General features: G+C 35.7%; 1 protein-coding gene across 7 annotated transcripts in view; it reads right to left on the bottom strand.

The window, feature by feature from the left end:
* Nucleotides 1-20,401, bottom strand: part of SBF2 (SET binding factor 2) — a 499,142-nt gene that overhangs the window by 197,403 nt on the left and 281,338 nt on the right. For all 7 annotated transcript variants that reach the window (XM_086340089.1, XM_086340087.1, XM_086340088.1 and 4 more), the window contains exons 14-16: nt 8,130-8,334; nt 5,640-5,749; nt 3,426-3,575 (exon numbers count right to left, since the gene is read on the bottom strand). In XM_086340089.1, coding sequence (XP_086196215.1) covers nt 3,426-3,575; nt 5,640-5,749; nt 8,130-8,334 — 465 coding nt within the window. The remainder of the gene's footprint in view (nt 1-3,425; nt 3,576-5,639; nt 5,750-8,129; nt 8,335-20,401) is intronic.

Genomic DNA, 20,401 nt, shown 5'->3' with positions numbered 1-20,401 from the left:
CCTTGGCAGTACTCATGTTCCATTTAATTTTCCCTTGAGGACAGAAACTACAGGATAACTTCATGACAAACAAAAATAACTAAAGTTTTTGAATCACTACCTAAAACTTAGTTCATTTAATGTTTCTATTTTAAAACACCAACACAGATGTTTGGCCTCTCTGCTTTGAAACTCTATGCTTTTGTAAAAAAATGTTCAGAATGTTATGTTAAATCCCCACAAGTATTGTAACAAGAATATAAATATTAATAAATCCCAAGTTGGTAAATAAGTAATTCATTAAAATAAAAGTATCACATATGAACTCATTTATAACTGAAAAGAGCCTCTCTATAATAGAACAAAGACAAGATCTAATTTTATGAAATACTGAATTACAAAACATTAAGAGCTCATTAGTGCAGGTGCATTTGGAAGCAGCAGCAACAACAAACCCAAGCTTCCCCCGACAGAATATGATTATTCCAATGAAAAGGAGTATTTTTCTAGCCCAAGGGTACCTGGCTATTCTGTAATCAATTACTAATTGGTTTATGCTAAAATTAAGTTTAGATAAAGCCTTCTAATTTAGTTCTTCAGTTAATTCAGTTCAGTCGCTCAGTCATGTCCAACTCTTTGCAACCCCATGAACCCAGTTAATTACAGCACATAAAATACAAATGGAAAAAAGCCTCCCAAAATAGTTTTTTCAGTTTTATCACCAGGTATAGGGAACCAGGATATTATCTAAGTTTAGGACTTCTTGTAACCTTGATCTCTTAATCAAATTCTTTTGTTCTCTGTAATGATAGTACCAAAGGAACTGAAACAAAGGAACAGAAGTAGCAAAAGACTTGTGATTTTTATGGCAAATGAATTATGTCTTACTCTTCTCATAAAGTTTCAATAATTCCTTCCTACAAAAATGAGAATACTCTTCTGTTATAAAAAACCCTTGTTATATGTTTTAGATAATTTAATTATGCTTATGTGTATGTGTGTGTTTCAAGCAGAGAAAAGTTTAAATGGAAGTCAAAACTCTTCTAATCTATATATGTCAGAGATAACCATTACTAAGGATTTAGTGTAAATATCCTTCTAGATTTTCATTATAATATACATACCTACATACATATAATTTTAGGTCAAAATAGAATTATATCTACCTTATGTACCCCTGGTGGCTCAGATGGTAAAGAATCTGCCTGCAGTGAGAGAGACCTGGGTTCAATCCCTGGGTTGGGAAGATCTCCTGGAGGAGGGCATGGCAACCCACTCCAGTATTCTTGCCTAAGGAATCCCCATGGACAGAGGAGCCTGGTGGGCTACAGTCCATGTAGTCACAAAGAATCAGACATGACTGAGTGACTAAGCACTACCTTATGTATCTTTCTGTGTGCCCACCTGGCAATATGTAACAGAAGTTTTTTCCTATAGGTATATATTATAGTGCTACCTCTTTTATTTTAGTAGCAGAACAGTATTCCAAAGAAGTGTTCTACCATACTTACATTAATTTATATCCAAATAGTAAACATTTAGGATGCTTTCAATTTTTGATATTATAAACTATTATAGCTAGTCTCTTACGCTGTAAAATAAGAATTTATTTCCAGTAGAGGTGAATTATCTCCTATTTTGTTAATTTGCTTTAATAAACCACAAAGTGCTTGTTACCAGATTACATTTTTCATTCTAGCTTTTAAGTTAGAATTTCTGAGAAAGATATTATCTGAAATGCATTTGAAAAGATAAATACACCCTGCAAAAAAATATAACAGTAGTACCCTAAGACATTAATGTGTAAATTATAAGGAAGACCTTAGCAGACATTTCTCTAAAGAAGACATAGAGATGGCCAAGAGGTACATGAAAAGATGCTCAACATCACTAATTATTAGAGAAATGCAGATCAAAAACTACTACCTCACAGAATGGCCATCATCAAAAAGTCCACAAATAATAAACGCTGGAGAGGATATAAAGAAAAGAGAACCCTCGTGCACTATTGGTAGGAACGTAAATTGATACAGCCACTATAGAGAACAGTACAGGGGTTCCTTAAAAAACTAAAAATTGAACTACCATATAATAAGGGGTTCCTTAAAAAACTAAAAATTGAACTACCATATAATCCATCTGCAATCCACCTGCAGGAGACCCCAGTTTGATTCCTGGGTCAGCAAGTTACCCGGGAGAAGGGACAGGCTACCCACTCTAGTATTCATGGGCTTCCCTGGTGGCTCAGACGGTGAAGAATCTGACCCGGGAGACCTAGGTTCGATCCCTGGGTTGAAGACTCCCTGGAGGAGGGTGTGGCAACTCACTCTTGCCTGGAGAAACCCTGTGGAAAGAGGAGCCAGGCGGGCTACAGTCCATGGGGTCACAAAGAGTCAGACACAAATGAGCGACTAAGCACAGCACACAGCACCATATAATCCAGCAATCCAAACATTTGCTGCAGCACTATTTACAATAGGGAGGATATGGAAGCAACCTAAATATCCATCAACAGATGAATAGATAAACAAGATGTGGTGCATATAAACAATGGAATATCACTCAGCTATAAAAGGAACAAAATTGGGTCATTTGTACAGGCAGGATGGACCCAGAGTCAGAGTGAAGTTAAGTCAGAATGAGAAACAAATATTGTATATTAACACATATATGTGGAATCTAGAAAAATGGTACAGATGAAACTATCTGCAGAGATGAAGATGTGGAGAATGGAAGTGTGGGCATGGAGTTGGGGGTTGGGCCATGGATGAATTGGGAGATGGGGACTGATGTATGTGCACCGCCATGTGTAAAACAGATAGCTAGTGGGAATTTGTTGTTCCTGTTGTATAATGTAGGGAGCTGAGCTGGGATGATTTAGAGGGGTGGGATGGAGGAGGTGGGAAGGGGGGTCAAGAGGGAGGGGATATATATATATGAAAACAGATAGCTGATTCACTTTGTAGTACAACACTGTAAAGCAACTGTAACCCAAGGAAAAAAAAATGATACAATTAATACCCATATACATAGGTTAAGAAATAGATTATGAACCGAATAATTCATTCATCATTTGGATTACCCACCATTCATTGCCCTCTATTTTAACCGTACAACTGAAAACTGGCTGAAAAGGGATGACAAAAATATAGACATTAAGTAATATACACTGAATGTTTCAAAGATGACTTCACTTCAGAAAGCTTACTTACAGAACTAGCAAAATAACCTAGTATTTTTCAAGGAAAAAAAAGAATAAAAACACTCCTAATATTTATGCTGAGCAATACATAAGTGTTTCTAACAGAAATGCTACAAATATCAGCTCTTCATATTATCAGATGTGGAAGGCTTAAGAACCTGATATACTAGTAATTATTGAACTGCCTGGGGAAAAAAGTATTATTCTCAAATAAGAAGAGAAATCTGAAAGAACTAAAAGTTACCTGTAGAGTACAGTTCATCATCCTTATTATGTAGTCAAACTGCTGATGATCTAATATTGCCCGGTTCTGCTGAACATGTAAACCCAGCTCATCAGTGAGACACTGTCTTGCTGCCTTTCCTTTAAGGGCTCTCAATGCAGCAGGAAGGGTCTGAGGACATAAGAGGCAGACATGAACAAGAGGTTTCACTGGAAAAAAAATAACTTTAAATCATGCTAACTCATGCATATCCTGTAAACCATTTAACAGAGCTATTAGAATTAGAAAAGAGTTGATTTGCTGTTAAGGACAACATGGATTTATAGTGATTTTTTAAATTTGTAAGGCAGCATGAAAATAAACAGGACTAGTTTAAGTGATACATTTAAAAAACATTAAACTTCATTTAAAAAAAAAAACTTATCAAAACTGTGGCCACCAAAATAACTGCTGCTTCAGATTCTGAGTCAAAACCATGGATACTTGACATATTCTTTCAATAACTGGCCACATCTCCACCGCAAGAATAGAAGGAAAAATTAAAATAACAAGAAGCATGAGTGATTTTATTCTTTTATAGTGATTAGCAACTTAATCACTACTCAGTTTTAATTTATGACTGGGAAATTCTGCAATCCCTTCTATTTCAAAAGTATAATTAAGAAGGAAAAAACTCAGAGCAACAAATAGAAATCTTTAGGTTTACATACTAAAACTCTTCCACTTCCTCACCCACAAGAATGCCTCTTCCAGTTCACCTTTAGAGCCTGAGTTACTTTACATAACCTAGTATTAACAATAGGCTTATTTAACTTTGGAAACGTAAAATGAGAACAAAGGAGCAAATAAGAAGGAAGGAAAAAGACTGAGAGTAGGAGGTCCTAATATTGTTCCAAAGGCACAAGAAACAGTGTGAAAGTTGAAAGCAAGAGAAGCAAAAGAAAGTCCCTTTAACACTTCAATCATAAGAAAAAATGGATTCCAAAAAACTCAAAACACAGACTTGAGGGTCATTAAGTGGATAAAAACTTTGTTTCACAAGCTTTACTAGCCCCATGTAATAAATGCTCAGAACTATGACAAGTCACTAAGAAAAGGTGACATTAATGTTTAATATGTTTTATTAAAGAAGGCAAGAAAATGTGCTATTAAAGCACACATTAAAGGCATATTTAAATGAAGATCACAATTTTTATAATTCATTACTTGTTTTAAGTAGATTTTTTGTAATAAATAAAATTATATTGTAAATGTTTTTAAGCCTCTTGATGAAAGTGAAAGGAGAGTGAAAAAGTTGGCTTAAAGGTCAACATTCAGAAAACTAAGATCATGGCATCACTTCATGGCAATTAGATGGGGAAACAGTGTAAACAGTGGCTGACTTTATATTTTTGGGCTCCAAAAATCACTGCAGATGGTGACTGCAGCCATGAAATTAAAAGACGCTTACTCCTTGGAAGGAAAGTTATAACCAACCTAGACAGCACATTAAAAAGCAGAGACATTACTTTGCCAACAAAGGTCCGTCTCGTCAAGGCTATGGTTTTTCAGTAGTCATATATGGATGTGAGAGTTGGACTATAAAGAAAGCTGAGCACTGAAGAATTGATGCTTTTGAACTGTGGTGTTGGAAAAGACTCTTGAGAGTCCCTTGGACTGCAAGGAGATCCAACCAGTCCATCCTAAAGGAAATCAGTCCTGAGTGTTCATTGAAAGGACTGATGTTGAAGCTGAAACTCCAATACTTTGGCTACCTGATGCAAAGAACTGACTCATTGGAAAAGACCCTGATGCTGGGAAAGACAAGGCAGGAGGAGAAGGAGACAACAGAGGATGAGATGGTTGAATGGCATCACCGACTCAATGGAGATGAGTCTGAGTAAACTCCAGGAGTTGGTGATGGATACGGTGGCCTGCAGTGCTGCTGTCCATGGTGTCGTGAAGAGTTGGACACGACTGAGCAACTGAACTGAACTGACTGAAGTTTCTAAATAATATGCCAAAATAGAATTTAATGAACAATGTTTAAAAGTTTCAGGGGGGGAAATGACTATCAATATTTCGGGCTTGGCTAAGATTTTAAATATTAGACACTATTCATTTAAAATGATAAAAACAATGAAAGAATACTTTATAAAGAAAAGGGACGGAAATAGAGGAGAGATCAGTTGGCAAGCTAAACACAGAAATCTGAAAGGGACATGATGAATATTGGGAATGATGGCGTTTTATTACCTTTTCAGTCTCCAATGTTTTATTTTCAAATACGAATGAAATGCAGTTTCTAACGACTTCCAATCTCTGTGCACTGTTGAAAACTGTTGTCACTTTATCCATTATTGAAACTATTAAAGGAATACAACACAAATTAAATTCCTTTGGCAATAATAAAAGCAAGGGGAATATTACTATTTACAGTTTATATGATTCTGCTTACATGACAAACACTTAAGCCTTTATTTCCCCCTTGTTACATGACACTGAAGGTACTTCATCACTTTGATTACATTTCTACGTTGTGAAGTGACAGGCTAATCAATAGCTTATTGAGGATAATTTCACAGGATAGATGCTAATACTGTACTTAACTCTTACACAAATTAATTCACATTGCACAGTAAAATTTTATTAAGCAAAGATAAGCATCTCTTTTTTTAACCATTAGTTGTAAACAAACAGACAAGAAATGTGTCAGGTACAAGATCATGACCAACACAGCTAACGCTCATATATAGAGGACTGACTACTAACAGGGAAAGAAGCTGATATTTCTAACATATTACCAAAGAAAAACCACATACCACTAAAAATTAGGTTCTAAAAATCTGAGTATAGGTGACCTGAAGAAGCACTGCACACAAACAAAAGTGATTATGGCCGAACAACTGCTTTACAAATCTGGGAGAGTCACTTTTCGGTTCTGTGAACTTAGTACCTATCAACTTCACAAGATTGGATAATTCTAGTGTACTACATAAGCTAAAATTACTTAAAACAAATGTAACTTATTAAAAGAATACTAGAAGATAGAAATTAAATCAGTATTCATTAAATAAATATCATTTGTACAAATCAGATAGTAGCTATAATTCTTAAGCCTTATATTTTATGATTGCTCTTACCTAACAAGAAAAACCATAATACCATACTCTTGGCCTTCCTTTCATTTCATCAATATGAACTTTTACATTCTTAAAACAAGTTTTTAAACTTAAAAATTTTGAAATAATCATGAGCTTACACAGAGTTACAAATTAGTACAGAGAAGATCCATGTACTTCACACCCAACTTCCCCAAATGGTGGTATCTTACCTAACTATAGTGCTTTATCAGAATCAGGAAATCAATCTTACTTGGTTTTTACTAGTTCTCTTGAAATCATTTAAAATTATGTAACAGTAATGACCATGATGGTAAAATAGATTATTTCATATGACTTTCTCTGTCTGAAATGTGCATTCTTTATTTTGTACTCTGGAGCTTCCCACATGTGGAGGTCTGTGGCATAGATAGAAACTGAAATTGATCTGTATTTAGAGTAGAAAATGTCTTAGTCTCCAAGTAAGACCACATACTTTAGAGAGCAACAATAAATTTTTAGTTCTAAAATTTCTTACATAGCATTTTAAATTTTCTTTAGGATGAACCATTAAAAATCCCACCTTTTAAAATAATGAATCTGTTTACCATCTGGAAATTCTTACTTTCCTTTGGAGACTATGACTTAGTTCATTCCCAGGACAAAGTTCTTCACTTAGAGTTTGATATATCAGGGATTGGCCAAATCCTCAGCTGCAGCATTCTAATACTAGCTTTCTAACAGTTGACAACAACTCTGGTTTATGGGTATTCGACTTTTCAGGTCTTCCTTCTTAAGGTTTTGGCTTTCAAATGCTATTTTTAGCAGTTCATCATCATTCTGGCACCTCTGAAGAATAGCTGGAAAGTAATTACCTTCTCAAAATGTGAATGGTTCTTAAAGTGACGTAGCAATTGTACACTCATATTAAGTGGGTATCATGTAAGATGAAACACTCATACTTTTAAAACTTTAATGCAATGAAAATCCTGATTCTGATCAATTTAAACAAATCAGAAATTGGACAGAGGTCCCTGCATTCATCTTTCACTCATTCATTCATCATTCTTTCATCTGTTTGTTTATTCATTCATTTTGGTTTTATAGGCAGTCCATGCAGGGACGAATACTGAGTCATATATATTTCTCTCACTGACTACAATGAGAGATCCCATATGCATATAAAAAATTTGATGTTGACTGAAAATGAAGAAAGTAAAGAGATTATACAAAAATAATACTGAGACAAGGCTACAATTCAAGCAGATAAAATTTTAAACCAACTTCATGTGTGTACTTAAAGAAAGCATTCAACTAAGTTATGAATATTAAACTTACAAGATGAAACCCTTCAAAAAGTAACTACCCTAACACATTGGCTTCTCTATTTTCTTCTCCATGTGAAAGTATGATCAACACTTAAGTATAAGCTGGTATTATGTAGGGAAATTACAGCAAATTAGTATTATTAAGTAAATAATAAGTAATATTCACATTACTATATAATATCCCTGACCAGGGATCAAAGCTGGGCCCCCTGCATTGGGAGCATGCAGTCTTAGCCACTGGATCACCAGGGAAGTCCCTGTGTCTTATATCTTGATTAAAAGTTTACCTTAAAACAAACAAATAGATAAATACATACCAACAGGTGGACCTGCAGGCACAACACATTTCTTTTCCACTCTTGAAGCAGGAGGTGCATTCTGATTCTTAGCAAGATTTTCCTGTATTAATTCCTGTACCCGAGTTTCATTAATTTTGGGGAAAGGAAGAATATGAACTCGCAAGTGGGATCCTTCTGTTGGGCGTGGAACTTTCTGAAATGCCATATGAGGGTTTGGATTCTCCTGCAATATTAAACATAGGTAAGATTATTCAAAAGTTAAAATAACAATGGCAGATTGTTGGCCAGAGGGACAGAAACTGAAATCAGACAGGTGAGAGATTGTACATATATTCAGATATATGCCATAAAATACAGAGTCCTGGAATACATGAGCTACCAGCAGCATCTGATACAGCTGATCAATCACTCTCTTCCTCTTCAACACACACTTTCTTTCTTCACTTGGTTTGTAAATTTCTTGCTACATCTTTGTCTACTTTTTATCTCCTTAATCTCTTAACTATGTGACTACCCCAGGGCTTAGACCACAGGCCTCTTTTCCATTTATATTTACTTCCTTGGTGATAACTTACAGTCTCATATTTTTAACTACAAGAACACCAATGATTCACAAATTTTGGTCTCCAAATAAGTGTCCTCCTGAACTCCATATCCATATATTCAACAATCCGCAAATACTGTTTCCACTTGGATTTAAAATAACATCTCGAATATATGTTCAAAACGAGCACTTAGTATTCACCTCCTCCAAAACTGCTATCTACAGTCTTCCTCACTTCAGTACATGGCATATTTATTTCTTCTGATCACTTCAGTGAAAAACTTAGAGTAATCATTAATGCCTTTCTCTAATACCCCATTATCCATTCCTGGGCAAACCTTTAACTTGTGTCTTTAAACTATATCTATAACCTGACCACTTTTCAATACATCTTGGTTTAAGTCAGCATCTCTTTCATATTGCTAAGAACAGTCTCCTAATCTGTCTCCCTGCTCCACCCTTGCTCCCACTTTCACTCTATTTTTAATACTGCAGACAGAGTGATCTAGTTAAAGCATGTCAAATTATTATCTACTTGTTCATAATAAGTGGGACACGATGTTGAACACATATCAGGACTGTATTAGTTAAATTAATTGTGTCAGCTAATATTTTCATAGACCCTAGGAGTTGGCATGGAGTTTTATCCAGCCACTACTTATGTAGAATTATATTTCAAATACTACAGGCAGAGTGGAATCCATACTTTTTACAAAGTTCCATCTGAAAGGCTGCTGTACAATCATTCTTAGGCCAACTCTTGCATTTACCATTCAGTGAAACCAGAAAGTTTCTTTTTCCTTCTGAACCTGCATTATTTATGTTGTACATTAAGCTCAATATTGCCCTACATATTCTCTGGACAGTTAAAATGGCCAACCAGCATCATCTACCAGAGCTGCTCCCCACAATTCTGATTATTTGGCCCAGACCCAGATAAAGGAAAGGCAGGAGCAGAGTAGAAGATAAAGGGAGCATGTCAGTAACAGAGTGGAAATAATACTCCTTTAAGTGTCCAAAAGCCTGGGTTCTAGTTTTTGCTCTACTCATTATGTGATACTGGATAAACAACTTTGCTAAGTCTATAAAGGCATGCCTTGTTTTCTTGCACTTCACTTTACTGAGCTTCATCAGTTCAGTTCAGTCGCTTAGTCGTGTCTGACTCTTTGCGACCCCATGGACTGCAGCACGCCAGGCTTCCCTGTCCATCACCAACTCCCGAAGTTTACTCAAATTCATGTCCATTGAGCCATCCAACCATCTCATCCTCTTCGTCCCCTTCTCCTCCCGCCTTCAATCTTTCCCAGCATCAGGGTCTTTTCAAAAGAGTCAGTTCTTTGCATCAGGTGGCCAAAGTATTGGAGTTTCAGCTTCAGCATCTGAGCTTCATAGTTACTATCTTTTTCACAAATTGAAGGTTTGTGACAACCCTATATCGAACAAGTCTATTAGCACCATTTTTTTCCAACAGCATTTGTTCACTTTGTGTTTCTGTCATGTTTTGGTAATTCTCATAATATTTCAAATTTTTTCATTATTATATTTGTTAAGGTGATCTGTGGTCAGGGACCTTTGATGTTATTATTGCAAAAAGATTATGACTTACTGAAGACTCACATGATGGTTAGCATTTATTTTTTTAACAAAAATAGTATTTTTAAATTAAGGCACATACATTGTTTCTTTTAGACACAAATACTATTGCACACAACAGACTACAGTATAGTGTAAACACAACTTTTATGTACACTGGGAAACAAAAAAATTCACAAGACTCACTTTATTGTGATACTTGCTTTTCTTCAACTCACAATATTTCCAAGTGCCTATACTTACACTTCTCTTAAAAGATTCCTGAGCTGGTGAAATCAGATCAAAAACTTGTTCCTGCCAAGGTAGCCCTCGTATACACTTTGTATTCCCCCTAATATACAAAGATACATTAGCAAAGACAGAAAAAAATAAGTAAATTCCTAAGCCAAGTCTTCACAATCACCACTATCTAAACTATATGCTGAAAAAATTGTTCTAAAATTACACCAGATTAACACCAATATCACTGGTCTGGAGTTTCTGAAACTGCCCTTTCCAAAAGCAGTATGTTTGTTCTCTGTTCTTTAAACACAATATCTAAGATACTTTATCTTCTCAAAAATTATAAATATACATTTTCTAAAACTCATTGGACAGATAATTCTTTCAGGCTGGGGAGGTAATTCATGTGAATTTTGAGTTTAGAGTCATTTAAAGTATATTTGTCACTATTTCTGTTTCTATATACACTATTTTCTTTATAATAAAGTTAAAACTAAATATATTTCCTATGATGTAAATAATATTTATTACAGTGAATTTTAAAACATGGAAAAATAAAAGTAGAAAAGAAATCTTCTTAGTGATGATAGTATCTTTTCTAACATATTTTATCTCTCTGTCTCACTACATATTCTTCTTATTCCAAAAATAACTTAAAGTGGTTTACAAAAATAAAGATACACATATTGATTGCTTCTAGTCAAAAATTCGGTAATGTTACAGGTTCATTCTAAACTGCATAAGCAAGACTGAAGATCTAAAAATAGTCAAGGGAATTCTGAAGAACAGTAAATGGAGAAGTCAAACTCTCCAGATTATAAAACTTATATAAAACTTTAATAATTAATACAGTATGGTAACTAGTATCACTGAGGGTTAAAGGGCTAATGAAATCAAGAAGCCCAGAAACAGGACTATAAGTGAAAATGTGATAGAGATGGGAGGCACTGTAATTCAGAAGGAAAAGTTAAAACAGTTCAATGAAAGAGAGTAATACAACCAAGTATTTTTAGCTCATGGTCTCTGATGTCAGACTGCCTGGATCAAATCCTAGCTTAGCCACTCACTAGTAGTGTGACCTAGTGTAGTATCAATTCTCTTACTACTTGTGTTTTAGTTCCCTCATCTGTAAGGAAGATAATAATACAATACCTACTTCATAAGGTTCTTGTGAGAGTGGAACAAATTATTATAGGAAAGCTTTATAACATACACACACATATTTCCCCTGAACAAATCTAAAGCTCTTTTCCAAAAGTCTAGAGTATATTCATCTGAAAAATGTTCAGTCATTGCATATTCTATGGCATGACACCAAGCTTCTAAAACTAAAACCCCACTTCTTTTTCCATCGTATCATCCATCTATTCCCATATATTCCCATCATATCACCAGCTACTTATATTTTTAACAACAATAGTATTCAATAAGGGTTTAAATAAAAATCACTTATTAGAGAAAATATATAGCTATTCGTCACTAACAGTGTTTTTCTTCTCATAACCAAATCCATACACAATTTAGAATAATAAGCATCTAAAACAAAAATAACTTTAAAACAAAGTTCATCTTCTTCAGTTGTACAGATAGTCTTCATAAAATTCAAATTATGGGTTAAAGTTACTGAATAATAATATATTTAACTGTTTTTAGAAAATTCAAGAAAGGCTCATGCCCCAAGATCTAGTATTGAACACTATTTGGTTTTCCGGCTGCCGTATCTGTACACTGCTGCCCTCTAACGGGCAGTATGGTAATTATAAAGGACTACATTCACCACCTCGCACCCAACTTGGTTGTATAATGACTTCTGAGAAGACAGCAGAAATGAGAGACATTTTAAGGCTGGTTGAACTCCGCATGTTCTTGGAAACATGTGATCTTATTTATAACTCCAAATGAATTTAGAACAATCCCTTGAAGACTACTGAGCTCATTAAAAACCGCAGACCAATTTCATTGTTTAATCACCATGTTGAAATAAGAAAATGCATTATTTTCCAATAGAACAAAAGAAGCAGCCAAATGGTCAACTCTGATTTTCGAGAAGTGCAAATATTAAGTAATAACTAAGGATTTAGACAACCACATACTTAAGGTGAACATAATTCTGTCCAAAGCAACGCGTTGGCAAAATGTACTATTGTTTAGAGGAAATTTTAAAGTTGGATAATGATTTTCAGAAATGAGCTCTGTAGTCCTGCTTTTAGAGAATACTCTATCAATGGGAAGCACAATGATTTTCTCAGACTTGAGAAACTGACACATAAACCATCTGGTCTGGAAACATGGATTTTTCTTTTGGCAAACTAAATGAGAATATGCCTAGGGCTTACAGAAAACAAGGCTGAGAAAGCATTTCAAATAAAAGCAAAACAAAAAAAAAGGTCCAAACTCTACTGGAAATTCAAAGTAGGCACATTGGGGAAAAAAACTTCTTCCACACTGGTCTCAACAATGAATGATAAATCAATGTGTCTCTATCAGAGGCTACCAAGTTTCCCATATTAGTTTAGGTATTTAACAATTATTTAATGTGCACCAATCATATCTACAGCTGTTATACAAATTCTTAAAAATCCATTCAAATACAGCCAAAACAAAACTATCATTGGACTGAATTGCTAAACACTGACAAAATGGACTTTTGGGACTTGCCTCACTGTGAACACATTTGCTAGAATGAAACATCCTCAATTTTCCATCTCACAGAATTAATTAACAGAATTAATATCTCATCCTGAATACAAAGAAATCTGGTGTATGACTTTAATATTTGAAGTGCTGGCTGCCCTAATTCAAGGTTTATTGACCTTGACACTATTGACATTTTGAGCTAGATAATTCTTGTTTGGCAGTGAGGGGTGGGGAAAAGTGGGTGTCTTGTATATTGTAAAATGTTCAGAAGCATCGTTGGCCTCTAACTAACTATATGCCAGTAGTATACTCTCTGGTTTTGACTACCGAAAAATGTCTCCAGACACTGCCAAATTTCTAGGGGAACAGTTTGCCCTTGTTAGAACAACTGCTCTATTCATGACTCTAGAATGGAGGCTGCGTGTTCTAAGACATGTATCCTTTTTACAAATACCAAAAGAGCACAAGTGACTAGCTAAGAGACTTAATACTCTCACACAGCTGCTGGCATGCAAATTAAAGCCATAAAAGATAAAACTACAAACCTATTAAAATGGCTAAAATTAAAACATCTGAGTACACCAAGTGTTGGTGAAGATGCAAAGCAAAATATATTACTGGTGGGAATGCAAAATTGTATAGACTCTTAAGAAAACAGCCTGGAAGTTTTTTATAGAGTTATCATCTTGTTACCACTTTTCTAGCAGTCTATTCCTAATTACTCACTCAAGAGAAATAAATATGTTCACATAAAACCTGTCAGATTGATTATATTCTTTGCAGCCAAAGATGGAGAAACTCTATACTGTCAGCAAAAACAAGACCTGAGACTAACTGTGTCTCAGATCATGAGACATCCTTACTGAAAAATTCAGACTTAAAGAAAGTAGGGAAAACACTAGACCATTCAGGTATGACCCAAATCAAATCCCTTATGATCTTACAGTGGAGGTGACAAATTGATTCAAGGGATTATATCTTGTAGACAGACTGCCTGAAGAACTATGGACAGAAGTCCGTAACACTGTATAGGAGGCAGTGACCAAAACCACCCCAAAGAAAAAGAAATCCAAGAATGCAAAATGGTTGTCTGAGAAAACTTTACAAATAGCTAAGAAAAGAAGAGATGTGAAAAGTAAAGGAGAAAGGGAAAGATATAAGCAACTGAATGCAGAGTTTCAAAGAATAACAATGAGAGGTAAGAGAGCCTTCTTAAATGAACAATGCAAAGAAATAGAGGAAAATGATAGAATGGGAAAGACTAGAGATCTCCTCAAAAAAACTGGAGATACCAAGGGAACATTTCATGCAAAAGATGGGCACAATAAAGGACAGAAATGGCAAGCACCTAACAGAAGTAGAAAAGATTAAGAAGTGGCAAGAATATACAGAAGAACTGTACAAAAAAGGTCTTAAACTGCCCAGGAGAAACACAATGATGTGGTCACTCTCATCTAGAGTGGGGTGTGAAGTCAAGTCGGCCTTATGAAGCATTACTAAGAACAAAGTTGGTGAAGGTGATGGAATTCCTGCTGAGCTATTTCAAATCCTAAAAGATGCTGCTGTAAAAGTGCTGCACTCAATATGCCAGCAAATTTGGAAAACTCAACAGTGGCCACAGGACAGGAAAAGGTCAATTTTCAATCCAATCCCAAAGTAAGGCAATGCCAAAGAATGTTCAAACTACCACAGGATTGTATTCATTTCACATGCTAGCAAGGTCACGCTCAAAATCTTTCAAGCTAGGCTTCAACAGTATGTGAACTGAGAACTTCCAGATGTACAAGCTGGATTTAGAAAAGGCAGAGGAACCAGAGATCAAATTACCAACATCAGCTGGATCATAGAAAAAGCAAGAGAATTCCAGAAAAATATCTACTTCTGCTTCATTGACTATGCTAAAGCCTTTGACTCTGTAGATCACAACAAACTGTGGAAAATTCTTAAAGAGGTGGGAATACCAGACCACCTTACCTGCTTCCTGAGAAAGCAGGTATGCAGGTCATACCTGTATGCAGATCAAAAAGCAACAGTTAGAACAGGATATGGAACAATGGAGTGGTTCAAAAATGAGAGAGAAGTACGTCAAGACTGTGTATTATCACCCTGCTTATTTAACTTATATATAGAGTACATCATGCAAAAAGCCAGGCGTGATGACTCACAAGCTGGAATCAAAATTGCCAGGAGAAATATCAACAATTTCAGATATGCAGAGGATACCACCCTAATGGCAGAAAGCAAAGAGGAACTAAAGAGCATATTGATGAGGCTGAAAGAGAAGAGTGAAAAAGCTGGCTTAAAACTCAACATTCAAAAACTAAGATCATGGCATCCGGTCCCATCACTTCATGGCAACTAGATGGGGAAAAGTAGAAACAGTGGCAGATTTTATTTGCTTGGGCTCCAGAATCACTGCAGATGGTGACTTCAGCCATGAAATTAAAATACGCCTGCTCCTTGGATGAAAAGCTATGACAAGCTAGACAGCATATTAAAAAGCAAAGACATCACTTTGCTAACAATAGTCTGAGAGTCAAGGGCAAGATTTTTCCAGTAGTCATGTATAGATGTGAAAGTTGTACCATAAAGAAGGATAAACAAAGAATTGATGCTTTTCAATTATGGTTCTGGAGAAGACTCTTGAGAGTTCCTTGGACAGCAAGGAGATCAAACCAGTCAATCCTAAAGGAAATCAACTCTGAATATTCATCGGAAGGACTGATGCTGAAGCTCCAATAATTTGGAGTCCAATACTTTGGCCACCTGATGCGAAGAGCTGACTGACTGATAAAGACCCTGATGCTGGGAAAGATTGAGGGTAGGAGGAGAAGGGGGTGACAGAAGATGAGATGGTTGGATGGCATCACCGACTCAACGGACATGAGTTTGAGCAAACTCTGGGAGATAATGAAGGACAGGAAAGCCTGGCATGCTACAGTCCATGGGGTTGCAAATAGCTGGACATGGCTTAGTGATTGAACAACAAAAATCTTTGAACATGTTTAGTGTGGTTTTACTCACAACTGCCAAAATTTTCCTTCATTTGCTTAACAGATAAATAAAACTCTGATTAGCCATAAAATGGAGTAGTGCTCAACAATAAAAGGGACTGATTCATGCAGTGACAGGAATGAGTGTGAAATGCCTTATGCAAAGAGAAACCAAACTCAAAAATCTACATAATGATACTATGAAAAAGGCAAAAACTAACTACAAAGACAGAAAACAGATCAGCTGTCAAGAGTCTGAAGTGAGAGAAGGATGTGACTGTATTGGAGTAGTAACAAAATCTGGGGGAAGATAGAAATGTTCGATGCCCTTAGTGTTGTGGTGATTGCATAACTAGATTCATTTGTCACAATCTACTTAATTGTACATTAAAAATGGTAAATTTTACTATAGGTAAATTATATCATAGTAGATCTGACTTAAAAATGAACAAACAAATAGGATGGAAGAAGGAATTTGATTTTTATGCTCTGGGTTGAGGGCCTCATTTTATCATAACAATCTAAGTGTTTATGTTTTAACTTTGATGATTGCAATATTTTACTTCTTTCCTATAAAAACAACAATAAGAAATCCCTTTATTCACAGTTGCCAAAGAGTACAAATATCATCCGTTTAGATCAAATGTGCCTAGTAGTAAAATTAACTTTCTGCAGAAATGTAAAGGAAACAGACCTAATCGATTTAGAATGGCTATTCCTGCATTTGGGCTTTCTTTTCTCATTAGAATTTTCAAACCTATCTGTTTCAATGCTGGGCAATGAAATACCTATTAAACACAAATAGAAATCTCATATTATAAGACAGTCCAAGTCCTCTCATTTTTCCTTTAATTTTTAAGAAAACAGACAAATGACACAATCTAGCAAATGATTATGTACTACCACAGGTGCAAAACAAATAGAAAAACTGCACTGTGTAAAACAGCAAAACACATGTCCAAATGATTGCTTGATGCCTCGGAATGGATGCTGATAAAGTGCTTGTTCTGGATTATTTTAATACTCTCATTTTGCATTCAGCTAGTTGATTATTATAAATGTATACTAAGACTCATAGAGAAAGAGCAGTGCAGGAGTTAAATATGCTGTCATCAAAGATGACAAATATGCAGACATCAAAGATTCTGAAAACCAAAATAGGCAGTCACAGTATTATCAACTGGGCATGGAAAGAAAAACTCTACCAATATATGGCCAATGAAAATGTTCATGGTATAACTTTGCCAACACTTACACATTTGTCTCTAATGGATTTATTTGTTTTCCTTCTTCATTCCACCTCCCCTTTCCCCTCCCAAACTCACCAGAAACTTTTATTTAAGAAGCTCCAGAAAGTTAAAAGAGCAGCTAAATCCAGCAATTCATCCCTCTCACATCTACTCACATTCCTGCTCTCTGAATAGCACAATAAAGGAGTGGTGATAAGAAAGTGAACAATTAAGGTTCGTATCTGAGGTACTTCAAAGGGAAGTAAAACAGAGAGGCTAGATACACATACCAGACTTCAGTGCAATCAAGTATTTACAAACAACTGAGTGGAATAACCAGGTTTCAATTCTAACCCAAAACTAAGGAAACAGTCAAATTATATGGTTGGCTTTTGCTTACCAAAAGGGAATTTTAGAAGTGTGATGATTAAAAAAAAAAAATGACTAGTTAAAAATAGAACCATCTAGATTATTTTCCTTGCATTGAGACCATCCTTCCTCCCTCCCCTCAGCTTCCTGTACAACCCAAGAAAGTAACTTTACCATCCTGACTGCTTTTTAACTTTAAATATTTATTTTAGGAATGTTAGGACCATCAAGAACTTTAGAATCACAGAACTAAAAGGAATCTCATAAAGTCTGCTGACAGTCCACTGGGATATTCTCAAATACTCATTCATCATATACGTGTATCCTCTTCTCAAGGACATTAGTGGAATCTTGTACCTAGAAAATGCCTGGAACTAGTACGTGCCTAATATACATACTGAATGAGTAGATTTGATTAAATTAAATGGTACAGAATTAGACTGTGGAGGGGGAAAAGCTCAATAAGGTCTCAAGAAATGAGAGAACATCTGAAGAGCGATATCCATATCTTACCCAATAATACAATCCCTCATGATGATCGCCTTACTAGTGTCCGATAAGATACAAGCTGTTTGTGTTTTACATCCACTCTCGAGAATGTGTAATTGCTAGATACTTATTTCACTTCAGTTTTCAGTTTGTGTTGGTTTAGTTTAAGTTGGACTTCCCTGGTGGCTCAGACGGTAAAGCATCTGTCTACAATGTGAGAGATCTGGGTTCGATCCCTGGGTTGGGAAGATTCCCTGGAGAAGGAAGTGGTAACCCACTCCAGTACTCTTGCCTTGAAAATCCCATGGATGGAGGAACGTGGTGCAGGCTACTATCCATGGGGTTGCAAAGAGTCGGGCACGACTGAGCGACTTCACTTCCACTTTAGTGTAATTAGGTATCATTAAGTTATAGATTAAATTTACATTATCATTATATATTTAAGTGACTTTGTTTTTGCATTATAATGGCTTGGCACATGCCCTTCCATACAACGCATACTCAGTCCTGTGATAGAGACAAACCTGTGTCGGAACAGAGCTCTGGTCACTTACTGGCTATAGAATTTTGCAGTTCTGGAATAATCTTGTAAAAACTTAAGAAATAAACATTCAGTTATTAAAGAGATCAGTCCCAGAGTCTCAAACATTGTTTCCCATTTAATGTTTTGCTATTCTCTGAAATCCATAAATAAATCACTCCTAGTGAGCAAAGAAAAAAACTTTCTAATCTTCAATTTCCTAACATACCGACATCTGCCCTATCTATCTCAAAGGGCTATTTACAAGACGAAATGAGAAAATACATTAAAGGGCTTTATAAAGAAAAAAGTATACAGTCAACCATTGGAAGTACCACTACTTGTCCAACTGGAGATAAGTCAGCCTAGTGGGAGTGAAAGAACATAGTCTTAGGTATTGTAGAGATGAAAATTCCTGAATTTAAAAAATCTGGATTCAATCACTTAATAACCATTTAATAACCACAGGATCATGAATCAATTATTCCCAGTAAAATGGGGATAATGACACCTATCTTACATTGTAAAGATTAGAGATAATGTATGTAAAGTGCTTAATCCCATGCCTGGCACGTTGTGCTAAACACTCAGTATTTATTCTTATTACAATAGGTCAACAGAATTTTCTCACATGAGCACCCTACACATTAGTTCTATACAGTCACCATAAATGGTAAAGCCAAGCACAGAACACAAGTTTTCCTTCTGATAGAACTCTTTTTTAAGTTTTAGCATATTGAACAAGAAACATATTGGACACAATTTTATCATATTGGACACAATTATAAATGTGAAATTTAGGATATCAGTCCAAGGGATAAGTTTTAAAATAACTTCAGAAATAAAATTTATAAATAATTGAATAATCATGAAACAGAGAAACACAGTTTAGTATCCTGCTTTTATCCAACTGGTTCTTAGATTTCGAAAGGATGTTACAACCCACTGATTAATGACCCAACATCCAAAAAGACCCACCTATTCAAATATGAAGTTAATTAAGCAATACCACACGCTAGTAAAGTAATGCTTAAAATTCTCCAAGCCAGGCTTCAGCAGTATGTGAACTGTGAACTTTCAGATGTTCAAACTGGTTTTAGAAAAGGCAGAGGAACCAGAGATCAAATCGTCAACATCCACTGGATCACTGAAAAAGCAAGAGAGTTCCAGAAAAACATCTATTTCTGCTTTATTGACTATGCCAAAGCCTTTGACTGTGTGGATCACAATAAACTGTGGAAAATTCTGAAAGAGATGGGACTACCACACTACCTGACCTGCTTCTTGAGAAACCTATATGCAGGTCAGGAAGCAACAGTTCGAACTGGACATGGAACAGACTGGTTCCAAATAGGAAAAGGAATACATCAAGGCTGTATACTGTCACCCTGCTTATTTAACTTATATGCAGAGTACATCATGAGAAACGCTGGGCTGGAAGAAGCACAAGCTGGAATCAAGATTGCCGGGAGAAATATCAATAACCTCAGATATGCAGAGAACTAAAGAGCCTCTTGATGAAAGTGAAAGAGGAGAGTGAAAAGGCTGGCTTAAAGCTCAACATTCAGAAAACTAAGATCATGGCATCCGGTCCCATCACTGGCAAATAGATGGGGAAACAGTGGAAACAGTGGCTAACTTTATTTTTCTGGGCTCCAAAATCACTGCAGATGGTGGTTGCAGCCAGGAAATTA

Source organism: Bos grunniens, chromosome 15 (assembly GCF_055505025.1).
Source record: "Bos grunniens cultivar Pamir isolate PY7600 chromosome 15, Bosgru_T2T1.0, whole genome shotgun sequence".
Lineage (NCBI taxonomy): Eukaryota > Metazoa > Chordata > Mammalia > Artiodactyla > Bovidae > Bos > Bos grunniens.
The sequence above is the reverse complement of the archived record's forward strand: the minus strand, read 5'-3'. Positions and strand labels throughout refer to the sequence as shown.